This window comes from Epargyreus clarus, unplaced genomic scaffold, assembly GCF_041222505.1.
Source record: "Epargyreus clarus isolate Ecla_fem2 unplaced genomic scaffold, WU_Ecla_fem_2.2 ptg000034l, whole genome shotgun sequence".
Classification (NCBI taxonomy): Eukaryota; Metazoa; Arthropoda; class Insecta; order Lepidoptera; family Hesperiidae; genus Epargyreus; species Epargyreus clarus.
In genome coordinates this window covers 10,511,760-10,530,198 of record NW_027332239.1, presented here as the reverse complement: position 1 = coordinate 10,530,198, position 18,439 = coordinate 10,511,760, and the positions used below count along the sequence as shown (strand labels likewise).

The window sequence follows — 18,439 nt, the reverse complement described above, 5'->3', positions numbered from 1 at the left end:
CATAGATGTACTCTAATATAATTCCTTAAGTTATTATTTACATTATGCTGCAGATATACCTACTTATATTTACATAACAGAATGCTAATTTCCATGAATTAATTGTTAAAGCTAATCAACATAAAAAAATAATTTTAGCACATTTATCTCAAAGATTATTTTATCAATCTATTAACGCCTGTTCTCGGGTCATGATAGCTCGTAATTGAGTACTGATAGTAGATCAAAGATAACCACTTCAGTCAAGTTCAGATCGGTAAGTTCGACACTGTTTAAGAAACATTATGAAGAGAGCTCACATTGTCTGTAACAATTAATTTTGAATATTTATTTATTCGCTGCGATAATGTATATTTGCCATATCCCAACATCGACAAGATTACAAATTTGTAGCTTGTAAACTCTTTTTATTTATTTAACAGACTTGGGAAGGTTTCCAGCCCAGTGTGATAGATTATGATAGTCCCTTCACATTCGTACAAAGACCTGCGATCAGTAGTAGCAGAATAATCAATCAATATAATGGTTTTACCGTGGCCGTATCATTAAGAAAGTAAAAATTAGAACATGACTGTTAGTTTCAATAAGAAATATGAAAACCTGCGTCACGGCACCCCTACTTCCAAAAATATGTCTATTTCACGTTCACCTAGACTCTATTGTTCATTAAGCCAAAAAAGTTTCCATTTTTCCATTGTTATGCTCTTTTGTTTTATGGAATGCAAAGCTTTGGACTCGGTTGTTATTTAAATTGGGGAAGAGTTTCATTGACGTTATGTAAAATGTATTCTAAACAATAGTTCCTGTTATGTATTGTATCTATGCTACACTGTTATATAAGTTTGATGTAGGTTGATCGATGTTTAGAAATATTCTGGTTTGAACTTTCAGGTATTTTGGGTTTGTTGTTTTTGCAACTGTAACTGTTATAAAAATGTGTATATTCTAAATTTGCATTGCTATCCTGGGAAAACACCATCATAACTTAGGTTAATAAATCAATATGAATAATTTATATAAAACATATCTAATATTTTTAACGGAAGAGGTAAAAAATAATCCATGTACATTTAACTTTTTTGTACATCCTAAAGGTTTATTGGTAGAAACTTTTATAGAGAATTAAGTACGCATTATTTATTGATTAATAAAAAGTTAATAAGTAAATACATTGGAACATAGTATGTTACATAAAGAACAAAGACTTGTTTTAGTAACTTATATACATTACTATACATTATGAACCTTTCATAAAAACTAACATATTCCACATAACCAAAATAGAAACAAAAGCACACATACAAACACCTCGCGAGTGTAGGTGTCGCACACTGAGTAGTGACGTCATCAACTAATGCACTATCCGACCTCATCAACCTCTGCAGGTGTTCTCGGTTCGCGCCAGAGAAATAATTACCGGCGAAAAGATGAGATGCGCCTCCTCATTATTTAAGATGGTAGACGATGTGTTTCAAATACACGTATTATGTGCACGTGCCTACATGTAACCCGCGGCACAATGAATTATTCTTTTCTTTACCGCACTCTGCGAAGTACACATTGTCTATTTACATGAGCAACGCTGTTTCTTTTATCGAGAACTTTTGCGCTAGTGGCATGTAGTGTGAGGTGTTGAAATTATTCAAGATTACGAAAATAACTTAAATTAAATATTTTTCTTTTCTTGTATGCTGTTGTTTAGATTCTTGAGACATCACCGCCACACTGATACTGCTGAATAACAACAGTGTTAAGCGCTGCTGTGATTCTGTTTGAACGGAGTGGAAAGGTAGAAATACTTTCCGAGGCGTTCTAACTTAGTCCTTAGTTGTAGCAACGCATCTGTGACCGATCTTAGATAGCATTCTAATCTTATTTAGAGTTGATTACAGGTATCCATGGGTGGCAGTGATAGCCTAGTGGTTAAGAAACTCGGCCTCTCGATGAAGGGGTCCGAGGTTCAAATCCCAGGTTCAACGCACCTTTGATTTTTTAAAGTTATGTGCGTATTAGAAATTAATTATCACTTGCTAAACGGTGAAGGAAAACATCGTAAGGAAACCTGCATATATAAGAGACTTATAAAAAAAAATTCAAATGTATGTGAAGTCTACCAATACGCACTTGGCCAGCGCGGTGGACTATGGCCTAATCCTTCTCATTATGAGAGGAGACTCGTGCCCATCAGTAGGCCAGTAATGGGTTGATGATGATGATGATGATGATCCATAGGTGGCATTAGCCACATATCATCAGGTGTTCAATGGTCACCTTTCCTGCTCGTGTTTCCGTTCCATCTGATGTTAAGTGATGATGGTCTTCTGCCAGTCCGAAACAATGTCACCAAAATCCTAACCGACCAGTACCCCTACCATGAGTTTATACGTTTTGACAAATATGATTGTTTTGGTATTTGTTTACGTATTTGTCCATACAATTTCCAATCAGCGCCCCTAGCGGATTGTGTCAAAACTAGGATATCGTATGGGCCAATACGTAAACAAATACCAAAACAGTCATATTTGTCGAAACGTAAAATCTCATGGTAAGGGTACAGTTCTGTCTTACGTGGGCACTTTCAGAAAGTTAAACGCCTTCAAAAAAGGTGTTAATTAAATATTTTCAAATTTACAATCATTTAATACTTAATATTATCATTTGTTGTTAGGTTTAGGTTAGGTTATAGGTAGTATAAGATTTAATTTAATTTTAGGTCCATAAATTTTTAATTATACATATAGATACTACAGTTATTATTATTAAACATTATTTAAGTAAAACTACACGGTTCCTTCTATGTTGTCCCATATTAGTAGAGTTGACATGCATAATATGTATTTCGACCATTTGTCTCACTAAATTAGTCGTATCAACATTTGTGTGTACCATAAATTCGAACATTTTTAACTGCTCTAGAGCCTTCCAATCATCTCTGTGTTTCACTGCAACGTTAAACAGTTCATTTATAACATCCTTAGACTTTTTAACCAGACTTAAAATGAAGCCAACCTTATATGGTGCTTCATCACTATGTCTTTCTTTTAGTTTTTGAACAAATCGTAATTTTCTCTCAGTATCATGAATTGTTTGTTGGACTAATGTTGTAATTTTGTTTTTTAGGTGCGCGTCCTTGTCGTTCTCATCTTTATCTGAGGGTATTTCGTGAGCTGCTGGTACATCGAACTTTGACGTCACTAGCCAGTACCGTCTCTGCGCATTTGGTGATGTACTTATGGTAGTCTGTTCCTCAGTTGTAGTTATTTCTGATTCTTCTGATTTATCTACCTCTTTATACTGATTATGGTCTTCTTTATCTGAATCGTATTGTTTTTCCATTGAATTCATATCGTCGCATTTCAATATGTGTATAATACCTAAAAGATTGTATGACTATAAGGTCTCGGAAGATTTATAGGTACTTGCATATATGTATAAAATACCTGTATGTATAAAATAACTTGAGCGAATCAAATCTAAACTTAATATCAACCGGTTAAATTGTATTCTTCGGTTTAAATTATTACTTTCCACAATTTATAACATCTATTTTTGACACATATAGGTATTACAAGAAATATAGACACTGCAATTAAATTTACATAACCACTGGATATGTTTCTAAAAATGTCAGTATGTCCGTCTTAATGCTCAGGATTACAAACACACCTGCACTTGACCTCAGGTGAACCTTCTACGTGGAGTTAGTTACAAAATCTATGAGATACAATAACCACTTATTATCAGACAGACTGCAAGCTCGTCTGTTACTTAAAAATACTAGAAACCTTTGAAAGTGGTAGAACTCTTTATGGTTCGGCTCCGGTGGCGCCGCCGCCACACCTATTTCTGCCTAATAACAGCAGTGTGAGGTGCTGCTGCGTTCCGTTTCGAGGGGTGTGGTAAGGGAGACATAATTTTCCGAGGCCTTCCAGCTTCGTTCTCCGGTGTAGCGGCGCATCTGTGACCGACCTCAGGTCTATCTAATCCTATCTGGGATTGATTACAGATGTCCATGGGCGGCAGTAACCACTTACCATCAGGTGGACTGCATGCTCGTCTGCTACTCTTATATTATAAAAAAAAACTAGAAAGAACAACTTACCTAAAGAAATAACTAAAAACATCCACATGTTACCAGCGCATTAAAACATGATGAATGAGATTTATGTTGATTGAGTAATTATAATTATCAAGTACCTACATTCGGATTAATGAATGATATTACATAACGTGATATAATAGTGTTTCTAATTAAAATGCAATGCAAGCAAATAATCCCAAAATACCTATAAATTAACACCAAAACATAATGATATATTGGCGTTATTAAATAACATTTTGGTTATGTTCAGTTTTAATCACGAATATGTTACTACAAGGTTATTTTAATAACACTTTTACGTTCAAAATTAATTTAATTTATCGTTGCAGCTCAGATTTAAAGGGTTAAGAAACAGAGCTACGAGATTCCAATTTAGTCTTCAGGGGTAGCAACGCACCAAGGACTTACTCAGGTAGTAATCTAATACTATCTAGGGTTGATTATAGATGCCTAAGGCCATGAGCGGCAATTGCCACTTAGGATCAGGTGGACCACAGTAAATATACTGAATAAAACTTTTCTTTATTTATTTCAAAACCTTTTTTAAGTTTAATTTTAAATATTTTGTAATCCTCAAACTCTTTCGGTGTTCCGTAATTATTTTGATTTGTCTTTTTGCCTACTTTTGACTTTGAATATGACAACTTAATTGACAAAATCAGAAAGTAGTTTTAAATTCGTAGTTTTACTTTCAAAATGGTATTTAATTTAACTAAACTGTTGCGGTTGACTTCCAACAAAGTGGTTTTAAGAGAATGTCATAGTATTTTCGGTTTAAAGGATTTAATTCAACAAGAAAAGGTACCATAATTATGTGTAATGAATGTAGCAAATGATCCCATAGTGTATCCGATGTTTAGTGTCCAGTGTAGTGTGTGTCACCTATATTAAATTCTACTTCACACAGAACAATGACGTGAAGTGATAGTAATAGAGCCCTTTGTGGTTTGACGATGGCAGTACCAACCAACGCCATGCTTATCCACCTTACAACGTCACCGTTAACACCGTTAAGTGCTGCTGTATTCTGAAGGGTGTGGTGGAATAGAGATACTAAATTGTGGTGGTCATAATCAAATCCTTAATCCTCAGGTTAATAACACCCCCATAATCGACATAAGTTAGGACGCTTACTTAGGGCCTTTTTGCGGTTAGTCTCACATCGTCATATTCACATAAAAGCTATATAAATTTGCAGTTAGTCAAAGTATCAGTAGTGCCTGTCCACAAAGACAAGCATGCGCTGGCAATAGACATTATCAAGGAGTACTTCCTAACAGAGCATGCTCTGGTCTGCGACCGCCGGATGAACGTCCACGACGACAGAGCCTTGGACGAATACCTCGGAACTTTGCTCAAACAAGGTTGGTATTTTATTATCATCATCAGCATCAATCCCATTATGCCCCACTGCTGGGTACATGTCCCTTTCTACGGACAAGTGCTATTAGCGTACCGTGGCCCCGACAAAGGGCGTCCAGAGGAACGCCATAGGGTTTCAGCCGGTAGAAATCCGGCATATCCTATCCACGGAGAGGATATGTTATTTCTCGGTAAAATGACAAGAAATAAGTTATAAATTTGTTCCCAAATTTTAATAATAATTGTTATTAACTTTATTCTGGGTTTTACGACAAAAAGTCATAGAACCAAAGTTGTAGACATGTAGATAATTCAATTTGGTACCACAATTGTTCTTACAAATTTTCTGTGCGATAAATAGTTTCCCTGGTAGAGCGTGAAAACTCTTTTTCAAGATGGCGGCCGATTGACAAGAGTTGTGGCCCCACAAACGTGGATTTAGCTTCAGACTAACACCCCGTTGCCATCCAAAAAATAAAAATGTATTATCTGACTTTTGCACACTGACCAAAATTTATAACATATCAATGGATTATATATATTTCCAGGCAATTCGTTATTTGCAAAGACACGTGATGGCACAATCGCTGGCCTATGTGTTAATTTCGCCTCAAGTCCAGTTGACCCAAAAAATCTCCGTAACTATGCCTTTTATAGACAAGTGAGTAATTTTTAAACTATTTTACAACAGTTAATTTTATCTATATATTTTTTGAAAGATTGAAGTAAGAAACAAGCTTGCAGCCCACCTGATGGTAAGTGGCTACTGCCGCCCATGGACATCTGTAATCAACCCCAGATAGGATGCGATATTCCTACCTGAGGTCGGCCACAGATGCGCCGCTACCCCTGAGGACTAAGCTGGAACGCCTCGGAAAAGTCTGTCACCCTTACCATACCCTTCAAACCGGAACACAGCAGCGCCTAACACTGCTGTTATAAGGTAGAAATAGGTGTGGCGGTGGTGCCGCCGGAGTCGAACCACAAAGGGTTCTACCACCTTGACTCCATATAGAGTAGTCTATACTCCGTATAGAATCTGATCACAGATGCGTTGACCAACTCTGAGAACTGAGAAGATCGCCTCATATGTAAGGTAGCTAGCACCCATAAACATACTTAATAATAAATTGAAGCATTTTATTCAACAGGATCCGAACACAAAAGATTTTTTGTATTTCACCGCTAAGTTACAAGAAACCCCGAATCTTTGGAGCATGTTTAAGGAACCCAAAATCTTTCAGGTATTAACACTAAATAACATTTGGATGTAGATAAATAGACACTTAGGTGTAGTCAGTGCAAGGGTATCTGCGTAAGGTCGGACATTGACACGTTGTTATCTAAAATTTGTACCTACTTAATTTAATTCTACCACCTTCACAATCATATTATAATGATTTTCATTAATACTTCATTCGCCTCTATAACGTAGACCTCTTCAATACTTAAAATCTCAAAAATCAATATATTATTTCAGATAAACATGTTGACGGTGTTGCCTGATTACCGTAGGCAAGGCTTGGCCACGATGCTGGTGGAGAAGTCCCAGGCATTAGCGCAGAGCCAAGGCTACAAGGTTATACGTATGGACTGCATCAACCCTTACGAGTATGTTTCTTTTTTAACCATCCATTAGTCCATCAAGCCTTGTAAAGACAACCGCCGATTGTCGGCGCCTTTTCATCAACGACTGTTGCTGTAGTAACTCACTGTCGCTCGTGTGTTTCCACCCTTAGAAATTAATCTGCCTTAGAAAATAAATATAGTTCAAAAAACTAAAAAACACGCTTTTATGATAAAATCAACTAAAAAGTAGAAAATAATTTTCAATCTAGGAATCAATTAAGGAACAGTAAATTCTTCAAAATTTTGAATTAAACTGAACGTTCAAAGTGGATAGAAATCGGGCTCAAAGATTCCGTTACTGTTACGTACATACATAATTACATACATACAAACGTACAACCCAAGCTAATAAAAGCGTGTTAAAAAAAAGATATAACCGGAGTAAACGCACATGGCTATGTATTGCAGAAGATGTTTGATTTAAAAAATACACGCTAATTCCTTATTTACCCTTAACGATACCCATAGGAAAGAGAATTCTTCAAAATTCTTATTCACTTCATTTTGTCCATTGGCTGAGTGCTATTTATTTACATTTTTCAAAAATATTACAAGTTCATTACTACGTTTAATAGTCATTTCTATCAATTGATGCCTATTTAAAAATCGACACGAACATAAAAATAAATAAATCTAAGACATACCTAGCAGGTGTAGATATAGATTATTTAAAAGAAATCAGTATTTGCTTATCGCTTAATTAGATTTACTATCACTTATGTAGGTATATACCATGAGTCTAGGATATATATCCTAGACTCATGGTCGTGACCATGATAACGCAAGATACTCATCTGAAGTACACCTAGACTTGAATACTAAAGAGCTTTGTATGTTAGGTTAGGAAATGTGGGTTAGGTATATTTGCCAATCATGTGGCAAAATCAACACGAGTGAACAAGCAAACACTTGCATTACCGCCGACGAAGATTGTTAAAAATATAGATAGAACACAAAAACTTAGCTGTTGTAATAAAGAAAAAATATGACAAAAAGTGTTCTTGATATAAAATACATACCTACATACATATAATTGTGCATATTGGCCAAAAACATTCAGTTACAGAGATTACACTGTTTATTTTATATTATGTATACGCTCGAAAACAGGTGTAAGCAAATGTTTTCAATATTTGGAAAGTGCTAGAGCTCTTCACATTTCGATGACCGCGTCAACAGTGTCGCAGTCTTCTTCATGTATAGGCACCAAAGTAACAGTAGTGGAAAGTGGTTGTATTATAATTTAAAGAGCTTTGTAAAGCAAATATCCTTATATACTTAAATTTAGTGCCAGTACACGAAACGCATCTATGGCTTACAGGGCACAAAACCAACCATAGGTAGAATTTTGTATTCTATTTCTATTTAAGGCTGAATATTGTGACGTGTACGCTCAATGGATTCTTAAATTAACATAATCATATTTATTACATTACAAACATTGAGCTATATATTAGCTTGTAATTTAAAGGTCAATGAACAGGACAAATAAATTACTATTATCACATCGCAAAGTTGCGTTTCGTTTAGATAACAAACCCAAAGGTCATGACATTGTTTGTTAAAACTTAAATTAAATTTGGTTCATTTATAATGTTACTATTGGATTTTTACCAAATCTAAAAAATAGCAAGTGATGCTATTCCACTATTTGATGACATTAATCATCGTGGACATCATCATTGCTGGGCGCGAATTTCATTCCTAGAACAATTATTTAGGGTATAGTCGATTGAACGTTGACCATATGCAGTTTCGTAAACTTCGCGTCTTTTAACTGTTTTTACGTACGTTTCTTCACGATGTTTTCTTCGCGGTTAGGTAATAGTCGGCGCTAATATTAGACACGCGGTTATCCAACAATATATTGAGCGCCGATTTCAAAAACATGTAGTACTAAACCAACATTTATTTCAATTATTTTTTACTTTGTAGTGACATAGAAGTTGGTTATATTCTTATGTTCATTTTTTTTATCCATATTACACGAGGTATTTTTTTCTTATAGCTACAAACTGGCAGAGCGTTGCATGCTGAAGTGTTTGACGAAATTCCCACTACATAAGCTGCGCGGAGCAAACGCACCGTTCATAAAACGGAGTTCCGAATACAACCGATGCATTCGTGTCTACGTAAACGCAAGACCCCAGATTGACTCTGACAAGGAGATAAAGCAACAACTGAGTGAATTGGAGGACATTTTGGGTTAAAAAGTACCTAAAGATAGATATAATTGTTTATGTACCTACTTGTGGATGTCAATGTATAAATTTGCCTTCCTAAGCAAGGTACAAAGTTAGGTATGTCTGTCATTAAAAATCAATCTATGCAATTTTTACCGACAAAAGATAGAAATTGACAATTTCAAAGTACTAAGACAAAAAAAAAATAAGTCGATCTTTAGGTAAAACATTAAATAGATTGATTATTATAACGGGCGTTAAGGGTTCCACTAATGGTACAACTGCTACACATATTTCAGCAAATAACGGTGATATAAAGTAGCTGTGTTCTAGATTATGATAAGGAAATAAGCAAGAGTTGTCTGGTTTAACACCAGTAAGAAGTCTTCCATCCATCAGACATAGATAGGCTTCCTAATTTGCAACACCATAACCTGTCCTGTGCCTACTAAATTCAATGGTTTCCTGCTGACCTTTCAAGACATCTGTACGCAGTCGCCTCTTGAGAACCAAGGGACGTAAAAAAACAATAAAAAATGTCTATATTTTCATCAGATCTAAAAAATCTATAAAAATCTATCTATAAAATGCTCTGATGTAATTCTATAAACTTACATAAGCCACATGCATTCATTTATAGATAAATTACTGTATTGTAAGATACCCTTGTCGTTTTAGCTTTATTATAATTTATTTTGTTGTATATTGGTTTTGAAGAAATAATAAAAACCGTGGGTATAAAATAGTTTTATTTGTAATAAATGAACATTTATTAGCCTCCACATGATGAGAATTCCATTTTGATTAAAGCATTGATTAAATCATATTATTCTTAAATATCACATAGCAGATCATAAATATTTAATTATACCTATAAAGGTGAGTTTAGACTAGGGCATTAACTTGTAACAAAACATCTAGCTTTAAAGGAGGCGATTGATTTGTAATGTTTGGTTGCAATGTGTCGCGTTACAACTCTACCATCGCTATGGTTAATACAGCATGCAGAATAAAAAAAATATATATACAAAAAAATGAATGTTTGTCTATATGTCCTTTATAGGATCGTAAACTTTGCATTTGGTCATGTGATCTTTAGCAAAAGGTTTCGCAGTCAGCACGACAAATTTTCGACAGATGGCATGTCATTCCATTGAAGGTACAAAAATTCAGTTATATGTATGTCATGTAATTTTTTAAAACGCCGCGTCACTATTAGTATATTAAATAAATAAACGTTTAATTTACATAAAACGCAAACGCCTTAATCCTCAGGAGTGGCAACTTCAGATTAGACCCCTTTTCTATATGAAGTTAGTTACAAATGTCAATAATGATCACTAATCAGACCGAATGAGTGCTCATTTGCAATTTGAATCTTAAAAAAAATCTCAAGAAAATGTCCTAGTCTATACTCAAAATTGTAATCTCATCTTAAATTATTGCATACATACATTCTATTCGTTAATGAGTATGATAACACAAATGAAATCGTTAATAAGTATATCAGTCTGTAATGAAAGCAAAGTTAATTAATGGTTAATTAGATAAGGTTTAATTATGTTCCTCTGAAACCATTCTTCTGAAAAGCTCAGGTGCTGACCAGGAGTTGACAGAAATACTAGCTTGCCGGCTTCGTTCATCCATTTCAGCCCTAATCGATCCTGAAAATAATAATTTGACACTTATATAACATGTCTTCTTTATATTTGAAAGTGTGTACTGTGCACGCACCTCTGATTTTTAAGTTATATAGGAATTTGAAATTAATTATTACGTGCTATACTGGTGAAGTAAAACATTGCGAGAAGCCTTCATACCTGAGAATTCTGTAAAAGAATGTTCTCAAATGTCTGGCAGTTTACACATGGCCAGCGTGGTGGGCTATGGCCTAAATCCCAATTTAAGTGCCCAGAAGTGGGATAGTAAGGAGTTAATGGCATGTAATATTGTTTGATGTTGGCTTGTCTAGATTTTAACGGTGGTAGAATCCTCTGTGGTTCGACACCGGCGGCACCAAAAGGTCACCATACTTCCGAGGAAATCCAGTTTAGTCCCCAAGGACAGCGGCAGCCGACCTCAGGTAGGAATCCGATCTTATTTGGGGTTGATTACAGATGGCCATGGGCAGTAGCCACTTACCATCAGGTGAACAGTATGCTCATCGCCTGCTCTTATATATCTAATAAAAAACTGGCTACTAAGCTATTACAATACATACCTGAACATAAAGATCGGATTCTTGCAACGTGATAATCTTGTTCGCTTGACCGGGAGCGTAGAAACCGAACCATTCGGTCTCTTTCGGCTGCACTATGGTGTCATTATCGAATTTGACCAACACGAAGTGTTCCAAACTATTCAGATTGTCCACATATGTTTTGTTTATACGCATTTCATTGTTGATATCCGCTAGGAACTCGCTGCGTGTTTTATATGTCTCTTCGTCGAGTGGGTCGTGCCAGTACGTAGCTTGGACGAGGGATTTTTGCACCCAACTGCAATAAGGAAGATACTTGATCAGAATGCACGTAATCGTTATATCTTCAATTATATTTGAAGGTGGTGGAATTTTTTGTGGTTCGACTCTAAAGGCGCCCCGACATACCTGTTTCTATTTTATAACAAAAGTGTTTTGCGCTGCTGTGTTTGATTTTAAAAGCTACTTGCAGAGATAATACGATATCTTTAAACAACTGTTTTAAGCTTAGAAAACTTTTTTTAATCACAGAGATTTTATATTATGTACAACTTTTTAACACAATACTTTTTAAATGTAGGCGATATATAAGAGAACGGAAATGTTGGCATATAACACATACCAGTATCTAATTCACATTTACTACAGGTAAACACTTTAAGGCCTTTTATAAATGACGAAGGAAAACATCGTGAGGAAATGTTATTTAAATAATTTCCAATCTACATTCAGATAATGTTACGTCTCTTACTAAGCCTAAAAGAATCTAAGCTAAACAACAAAGCTAGAAACAAGCCTAGAAATATTTGGCCAAGCTACACTTGGCCAGCGACACGGATTAAGGCTTAGTCCTTATTATGGGAAAAATATATGTTCTGCTGTAGACACATGGGACTATCTATTAAAAATCACAATATAGTTCAACGTAGGTATTTCTAGGGTTCTGTACCCAATGGGTAAAAACGGAACCCTGTTAAGCCTCCGCTATCTGTCCGTCTGTCACAGAGCTCTATCTCTGGAATCGTAATAGATAGGCACTTAAAATGATCACAGAATATGTATAATGGTGGACGCTATAACAAATACTTACTAAAGATAAAAAAGTCTTCGAATTAAATGGGGGTCGCAATACAAGAAACCGATATTTTTTGGCGTTTTTCGCTTTATCTATTGAACCTTAGTAGGAATTTGTTATACCTGTTGTTATTTGAATTAACGACCTCAAGGTCATTATGGATTTATAAGCATATCCGTGAATGCCTTGTAAAGTATTACGCATTACTTACATATTACATTTTAATCCAACTTCTTGTTAGTGTAACAGTGACGCAACATGACGGACGCCTCTCTCTACAATTTAAACGATTATCTTAAGCCTGTCAATACGGAAATATGTTTCTACAATAATGTATTGCTTTGTGCAATTTAATCTTCATATCATACAAGCTTACTTTCATATATCTCGACTGCCTTATGCCAGTCATTAATTATTAATTTATGTTATGTTTTGCTATTTTCCCACTCTTGCCGCCCGCCACCCCGGAAGCTCCCTTTTAATCGCCTCTTACGACAGGCAGGGATACCGTAGCCTATTCTAGTCCCGGGACTACAGGACCAATGTAATGTTATGCTATGTAATGTTATGTTATGTTATGTAATGTTATTTAACAAATTCTATCTACTAAAGTTCCATGGCATTAACTTCTATGTCTAAATATTAATGAAATTTTGGTGGCACGGAACCCTCCGTGCGCCAGTTCGAATCGCACTTGGCTAATTATTCGTAATTTTTTACCGATTTACGTGTAAACATTTAAAATATTTGCGCAGAGTAAGGCTTCTTAATTTAGTAACATTAGGTACAAGTTCTCTGAACTAATTAAAAGTAACCTATTATAACATTACACATTTACTTGTGTAGAAATTGATAACCTTTACTCTGATACTGAGATATCGGCGTACTGAATACAATTTTAAACTTGGCTATTTTATTACAAATTAAATAAAAGGTAATTTGCTTTGTTAGTCTGTATGTAAAGGTCAAATCTTGTAACTGAATTTCGAACCAGCAGTTGATGTAGCTGAAATTTTACATAAATGTTTGCTTTGGATGATATTGTATGATTATTGAATTAATTAGATTCAGGTCGACATTCTGGCGAACCAATTATTTTTATGCACCCACAATCCACATGATATAAGTTTAAAAAGTTTGCATCAGAAAGCACGAAATACAAAATAGTTACTGAAAAATGTGTTTTAAAAAACTTTTTTACTAAGTATAGGCATCTCTTGATTTATATTTGTTTCCGTATTCTACTCATATACTCACTTCTTATTTTAGTCAATAGCCAAAGTACTTCTGTATTATGGCGTAATTCGCATAATAGGTAGGTATATAGACCATAGATAAGTAGTAAACTTTGTTGACGTATTGTACCGCAATTTCCATATTCTGGATTTTTACGTTATTATAACTCGAATAATATTTGTATCACCTAGGTATATTTTTCAAGGATACCACGTCGATCAAGTGAGGTACGTAAAAGTGGATAAGAATAATAAATCGGCCAGAATGGACTCCTATTAAATCATCGGTAATATGTAACAAACATTTTGAGGAAAAACGTGTTATAGTTACCAAGAAGTTGTCGTATTAATTTATATTTCATAATACTTGTTTCATAATATTAATGAATAATCATCTATAGTATTTTATTAATTTGATAATTTGCATACGAAAGCTATTGGTAATGCGTTTAAACTGACATTGTGTATCTTTGACATCCTATATCTATGGGTAGGTATATAAAAAAATCTCAAGATATTTTGTTACCTGTAATAAGCCGCGTAGTTGAGGAGTTTGCGGACATAGTCACAAGTCTCATGCTGTAGGGCTCCACAGTTGGGCAGCCCATACACACCCTGATGCTGTCCACCCAAAGATATCAGATTCTTCACTGGTCCCACTCGATTACCACACCGCTGAACTACAGCTCGTCTAAAATAAGAATTTATAATTAATTTATCCACACACAAACTAAAAAATATGTCAAAGCCAAAAGGCACAAACACAAATGTATTTTCAAGAAATGTTGTACCTCAAAAAGTAGTTGAAAACAGCACCCCAAGGGAATGACACCCTATAAAGTGAGCCATTTTTACAGTAAAATTTGAGATTTTAACATTGTATTTATTTTTCTTGTGCCATAAATGTAAATATATAGTAATTATTTGAGGCTGAATTACCTTCCACATAATTACTTACTTTTGTTCCATTTATCATGACATAAATTTAATAAAAAATAATATTTATTTATACATAAGTACTGAAAATAAAATCTCAATTATTATACATAATATAGGACTTAAAATGTCATATTTAAATTTGAATCACCGTCACATCAGCACCATGCAGCACATTTACAAAATAAATATGTACAAAATAAATCTCCTAGTCATATTACATTCAAATAATTAAATAGGAACTCACAAAAACTGACTCCCTTGTGAGAAACCAATAGCATTAAATCCATTATGCAGTTTTGGGTCTAACGCCAGTTTATCACACACATAATCAATCTGTTTGTTTGGGTGCATGAAGTAGCCATTCTCAAAGTCTTCGATAGCCGAGTTACCAATTCTGAGTGATGTCACGTACACACCAGGTATTGATCTCTCCAAGTACTGCTTGAAGTAACCCAGGCTGAATGATACACAACATGTATCACCTAAAATATACAAATTATATAAGATATCTTACATATGCACACATAACATTCTAATCTTAAAGGTAGAACCTTTTGTGGTTCGACTCCGGCTATTTCTGCCTCATAACAGCAGTGTTAAGTGCTGCTGTGTTTGACGGATGTGGTAATTGAGTCATTTCAGAGGCTTTCCAGCTTAGTTCTTAGGGGTAGCAGCACGTTTGTAGCCAACCTCATGTAGGAGTCTAATCCTATCTGGGGTTGATTACAGATGTATGGGCAGCAGTAGCCACTTACAATCAGTTGGACTGCATGCTTGTCTGCTTCTCCTATATTATGAATCAAAAAAAAATCACATCCACCCCAAAGAAATTAAATATTAGGGTTATTGAGTGGGTGTTAACAAGATTTTATCCAAAAGTAATGTAACATATCGACGGGTGAAAGGCTATTTGCTTTAAGCGACATTTTGGCAACTTTACAGGAGAGCCATTTAAAGTTGAAAATTTTCGAAAAAAAATCATAACAAAAAAACTACTAAAGCTATTTGAATGAAATAAACTACATTGAAATTAATTTAAAATTATCAAGTTATTGATGTTAGTACGTAATGAATTGGCCTTTAAATTACAAAGATAATTGTCGCTTAATGTAAATTGTCCTGAAATACCTATTTTCCAGAGTAAGGAAAAATGCCTTAAGTGACTTCTTAGACCACAATCAGTGACTGGTGAAACCATTTAAGCGACTCTGTAATACATTTATAGAGCAAGCCAAAACGCCTTATGTCATGAAGTCCAACATAAATAGGAGGAAGCTATTTATCACAACAGCCAATTGAGATTAAAATGACGTGCAGGCTAAAATACTTATATGACATGTAATAGTGAAAAAGTAATGTATGATGTCACATGTTTTACTGATAATATGATCAGTGGCTGTTGAAAGTGCAAACTAGATCTGTAGTAATCACTGAAAATATTAGGAGCTTATAATGAATAATCTAAGAAACATAAACAACAGAACATCAGTAACAGAATTATTTTTGGTATAATAATAGTCACCAATTTTGTATAATAATAGTTATGTTTTTGATTGAAACATTTTGTTCAAATGAATCACGGCAATATACAGTTTCTGATAAACCCTGCGCTTTAAAAAAAATAGGATAACACTGTTCAAACGACATTGAAAAATATCTAAATCAAAATGACTATTTGGTTAAAGTACCACACTGAGTAAAAAATAGATGCAGCCGAAAGAACTTAACCGACATTCCATGTCATATTTAGGTAAAGGAAAAATAATATAAGCGACATCACACCGTGTAAACGGTGGAAGTCAAAACGCTTTATGTTACATCTCAATAAAAAATAGGAATATGAAAAATGCTTTAAGCGTTATTGAGTTATTTATTTGCAAATGGAAAATTGGTTTATATCTCGGATCTTTATATTATTGTTCAGTTCAAATGTCCTACTTAAAAAAAAATACGTATTTAACGTCGGTTAAATACTACTATATTGCTAAACTTCCCTAAAATAGGGCCCTTTTAAGCGCCAAAAAAATGCTTGGATTTTAACGAAACCGGGCTCATTCGACGCAGAAAAATTTGCTGATTCCGAATATGTATATAACTCAATATCGGCCAAAATGTCGCTTAAAGCAAATAGCCTTTCACCCCTCGATATATTAAAGAACAACATATTACAAAATGACTCAAATTCAGGGACGTTTCCTCCACAACACCATAGTTTTCTAAATCCTTTGACCATGCTCCCCAAGATCGTATCACTCATGTTATAACGCGTTAAATTTGTGGGAAAATAAAAAATTAATGTGCTTAGTGGTTTTTAGAAATAAGACCCATGACGGAGTCGCGGGCGAGAGATAGTATTAATATAGGATGATATTCATAGTAAAAATATAACACTCACCCATCCCATGCCACAAGACTATAGGCGTTGGAGTTGCCGCACAAAATTTGAACAGAAATAAGAGTATCCACAACGACTTCATATTTTCTATGCCACTTACTAAAATCACAATAAATGTCGTTAATTTAAGAAAATATTTAAACTTTATAGTTTACTTAGTAATGATAGTAAAATGTGAAGTCTATCTTTATTTTTTTAAGTATTTTTATATTACAGTGCAAACACTATGTAAGACCTCCTTATTCGTCTGTCCTGTACTGGCGTAAATATACTTCTATTGTATGGAAACTGATACGGCAATGGCGCGCTGTGCCTCGCAATTCAATTACGCTTGGTATATACTTATCGAACAAGCACTATAAGCAATCAAAGTAGTTATAGTTTTGTTTTCCTTCCTGTCTTGTTTGTATATGTTTGTATGCCATTTTGACGGTTTTGACAATTTCATTACGTTATGACAAATGATATTGACATTTATATTGACAGTGACAGTTTAAAATCCGTTTTTTAACAACCTTCCAGCCTAAGATTCTGTATTTCAGAAGATTTCAGACTATTATTCTTTTTTCATACATTTTTATCCTAATAAAAGTGGACTTACCTGTACATGGACAATTCAGTAGCTGCTTTTTAATAAGAAGATTTTACCATTTATTTTTAGTTCTTTAGTTACAATGCGCTATTACATTTAACTTATTTTTTGACACATTAGTATTTTTTTGTTACAATGAACCGCCTTCGTTATTAAAATTTGTACCACAGTAATAACAGTTGTAATATAATTCGTACTTAGCGACATCTAAGATCCTCATCCATTCCTCATCGGTTTCAGTTTTGAAGTTCCTAGAAGCTTCACAAAATGGTCTTTGGGTAAGCGAACATGTGTTGTTAGTTTTGAAATCATTTTGTAGATGTCGCTAAAACCAACGTTAAGTTCGTCCAATTTAATATCCCGTAATTATTCGCATTTTTTTCTTTATTTACTTTATTTTAATACGAATTCGTAGTCATGAATTAACCAAAGATACTACCTATTGATTAACTAGTTGACTAGACGTAGGTAGGCATTAGGTTGGCCGCAAATGTTCCGTTAATATTAAACCCACAAAGGATTACGTTAGATCACTTTGAAACAGTCCGCAAAGCATTTTAATATTGCTGAAATTATGTTGCTACGAAAGGTTTGGCACCTACTGCTACTAAAATAGAATTTAAATCAAAACCACTACAGTATCCAACATTAAGAAAGTTGATGCTGTTGGATCGTGTCAACATCACAGAACACCTATACTCCTAACGGAGGTCAACATTGTGTACGA

General features: G+C 34.5%; 2 protein-coding genes across 2 annotated transcripts; one reads left to right on the top strand and one right to left on the bottom strand.

Moving 5' to 3' along the window:
* The first annotated feature begins 4,723 nt into the window (after positions 1-4,723).
* Positions 4,724-9,625, top strand: LOC140756039 (uncharacterized). Its single transcript, XM_073091435.1, has 6 exons — positions 4,724-4,903; positions 5,301-5,466; positions 6,013-6,125; positions 6,616-6,708; positions 6,945-7,075; positions 9,102-9,625. The coding sequence occupies exons 1-6, from the start codon at positions 4,799-4,801 to the stop codon at positions 9,301-9,303; spliced, it is 810 nt and encodes a 269-aa protein (XP_072947536.1). The 5' UTR covers positions 4,724-4,798; the 3' UTR covers positions 9,304-9,625.
* A 383-nt stretch (positions 9,626-10,008) lies between these two features.
* Positions 10,009-17,316, bottom strand: Ppt1 (Palmitoyl-protein thioesterase 1). The gene is made up of 5 exons (XM_073091314.1): positions 17,121-17,316; positions 14,970-15,207; positions 14,313-14,477; positions 11,498-11,774; positions 10,009-10,940 (listed from the first exon to the last, which is right to left on the bottom strand). Exons 1-5 carry the CDS (start codon positions 17,200-17,202, stop codon positions 10,809-10,811), a joined length of 894 nt encoding a protein of 297 aa, XP_072947415.1. The 5' UTR covers positions 17,203-17,316; the 3' UTR covers positions 10,009-10,808.
* Positions 17,317-18,439: the final 1,123 nt, after the last annotated feature.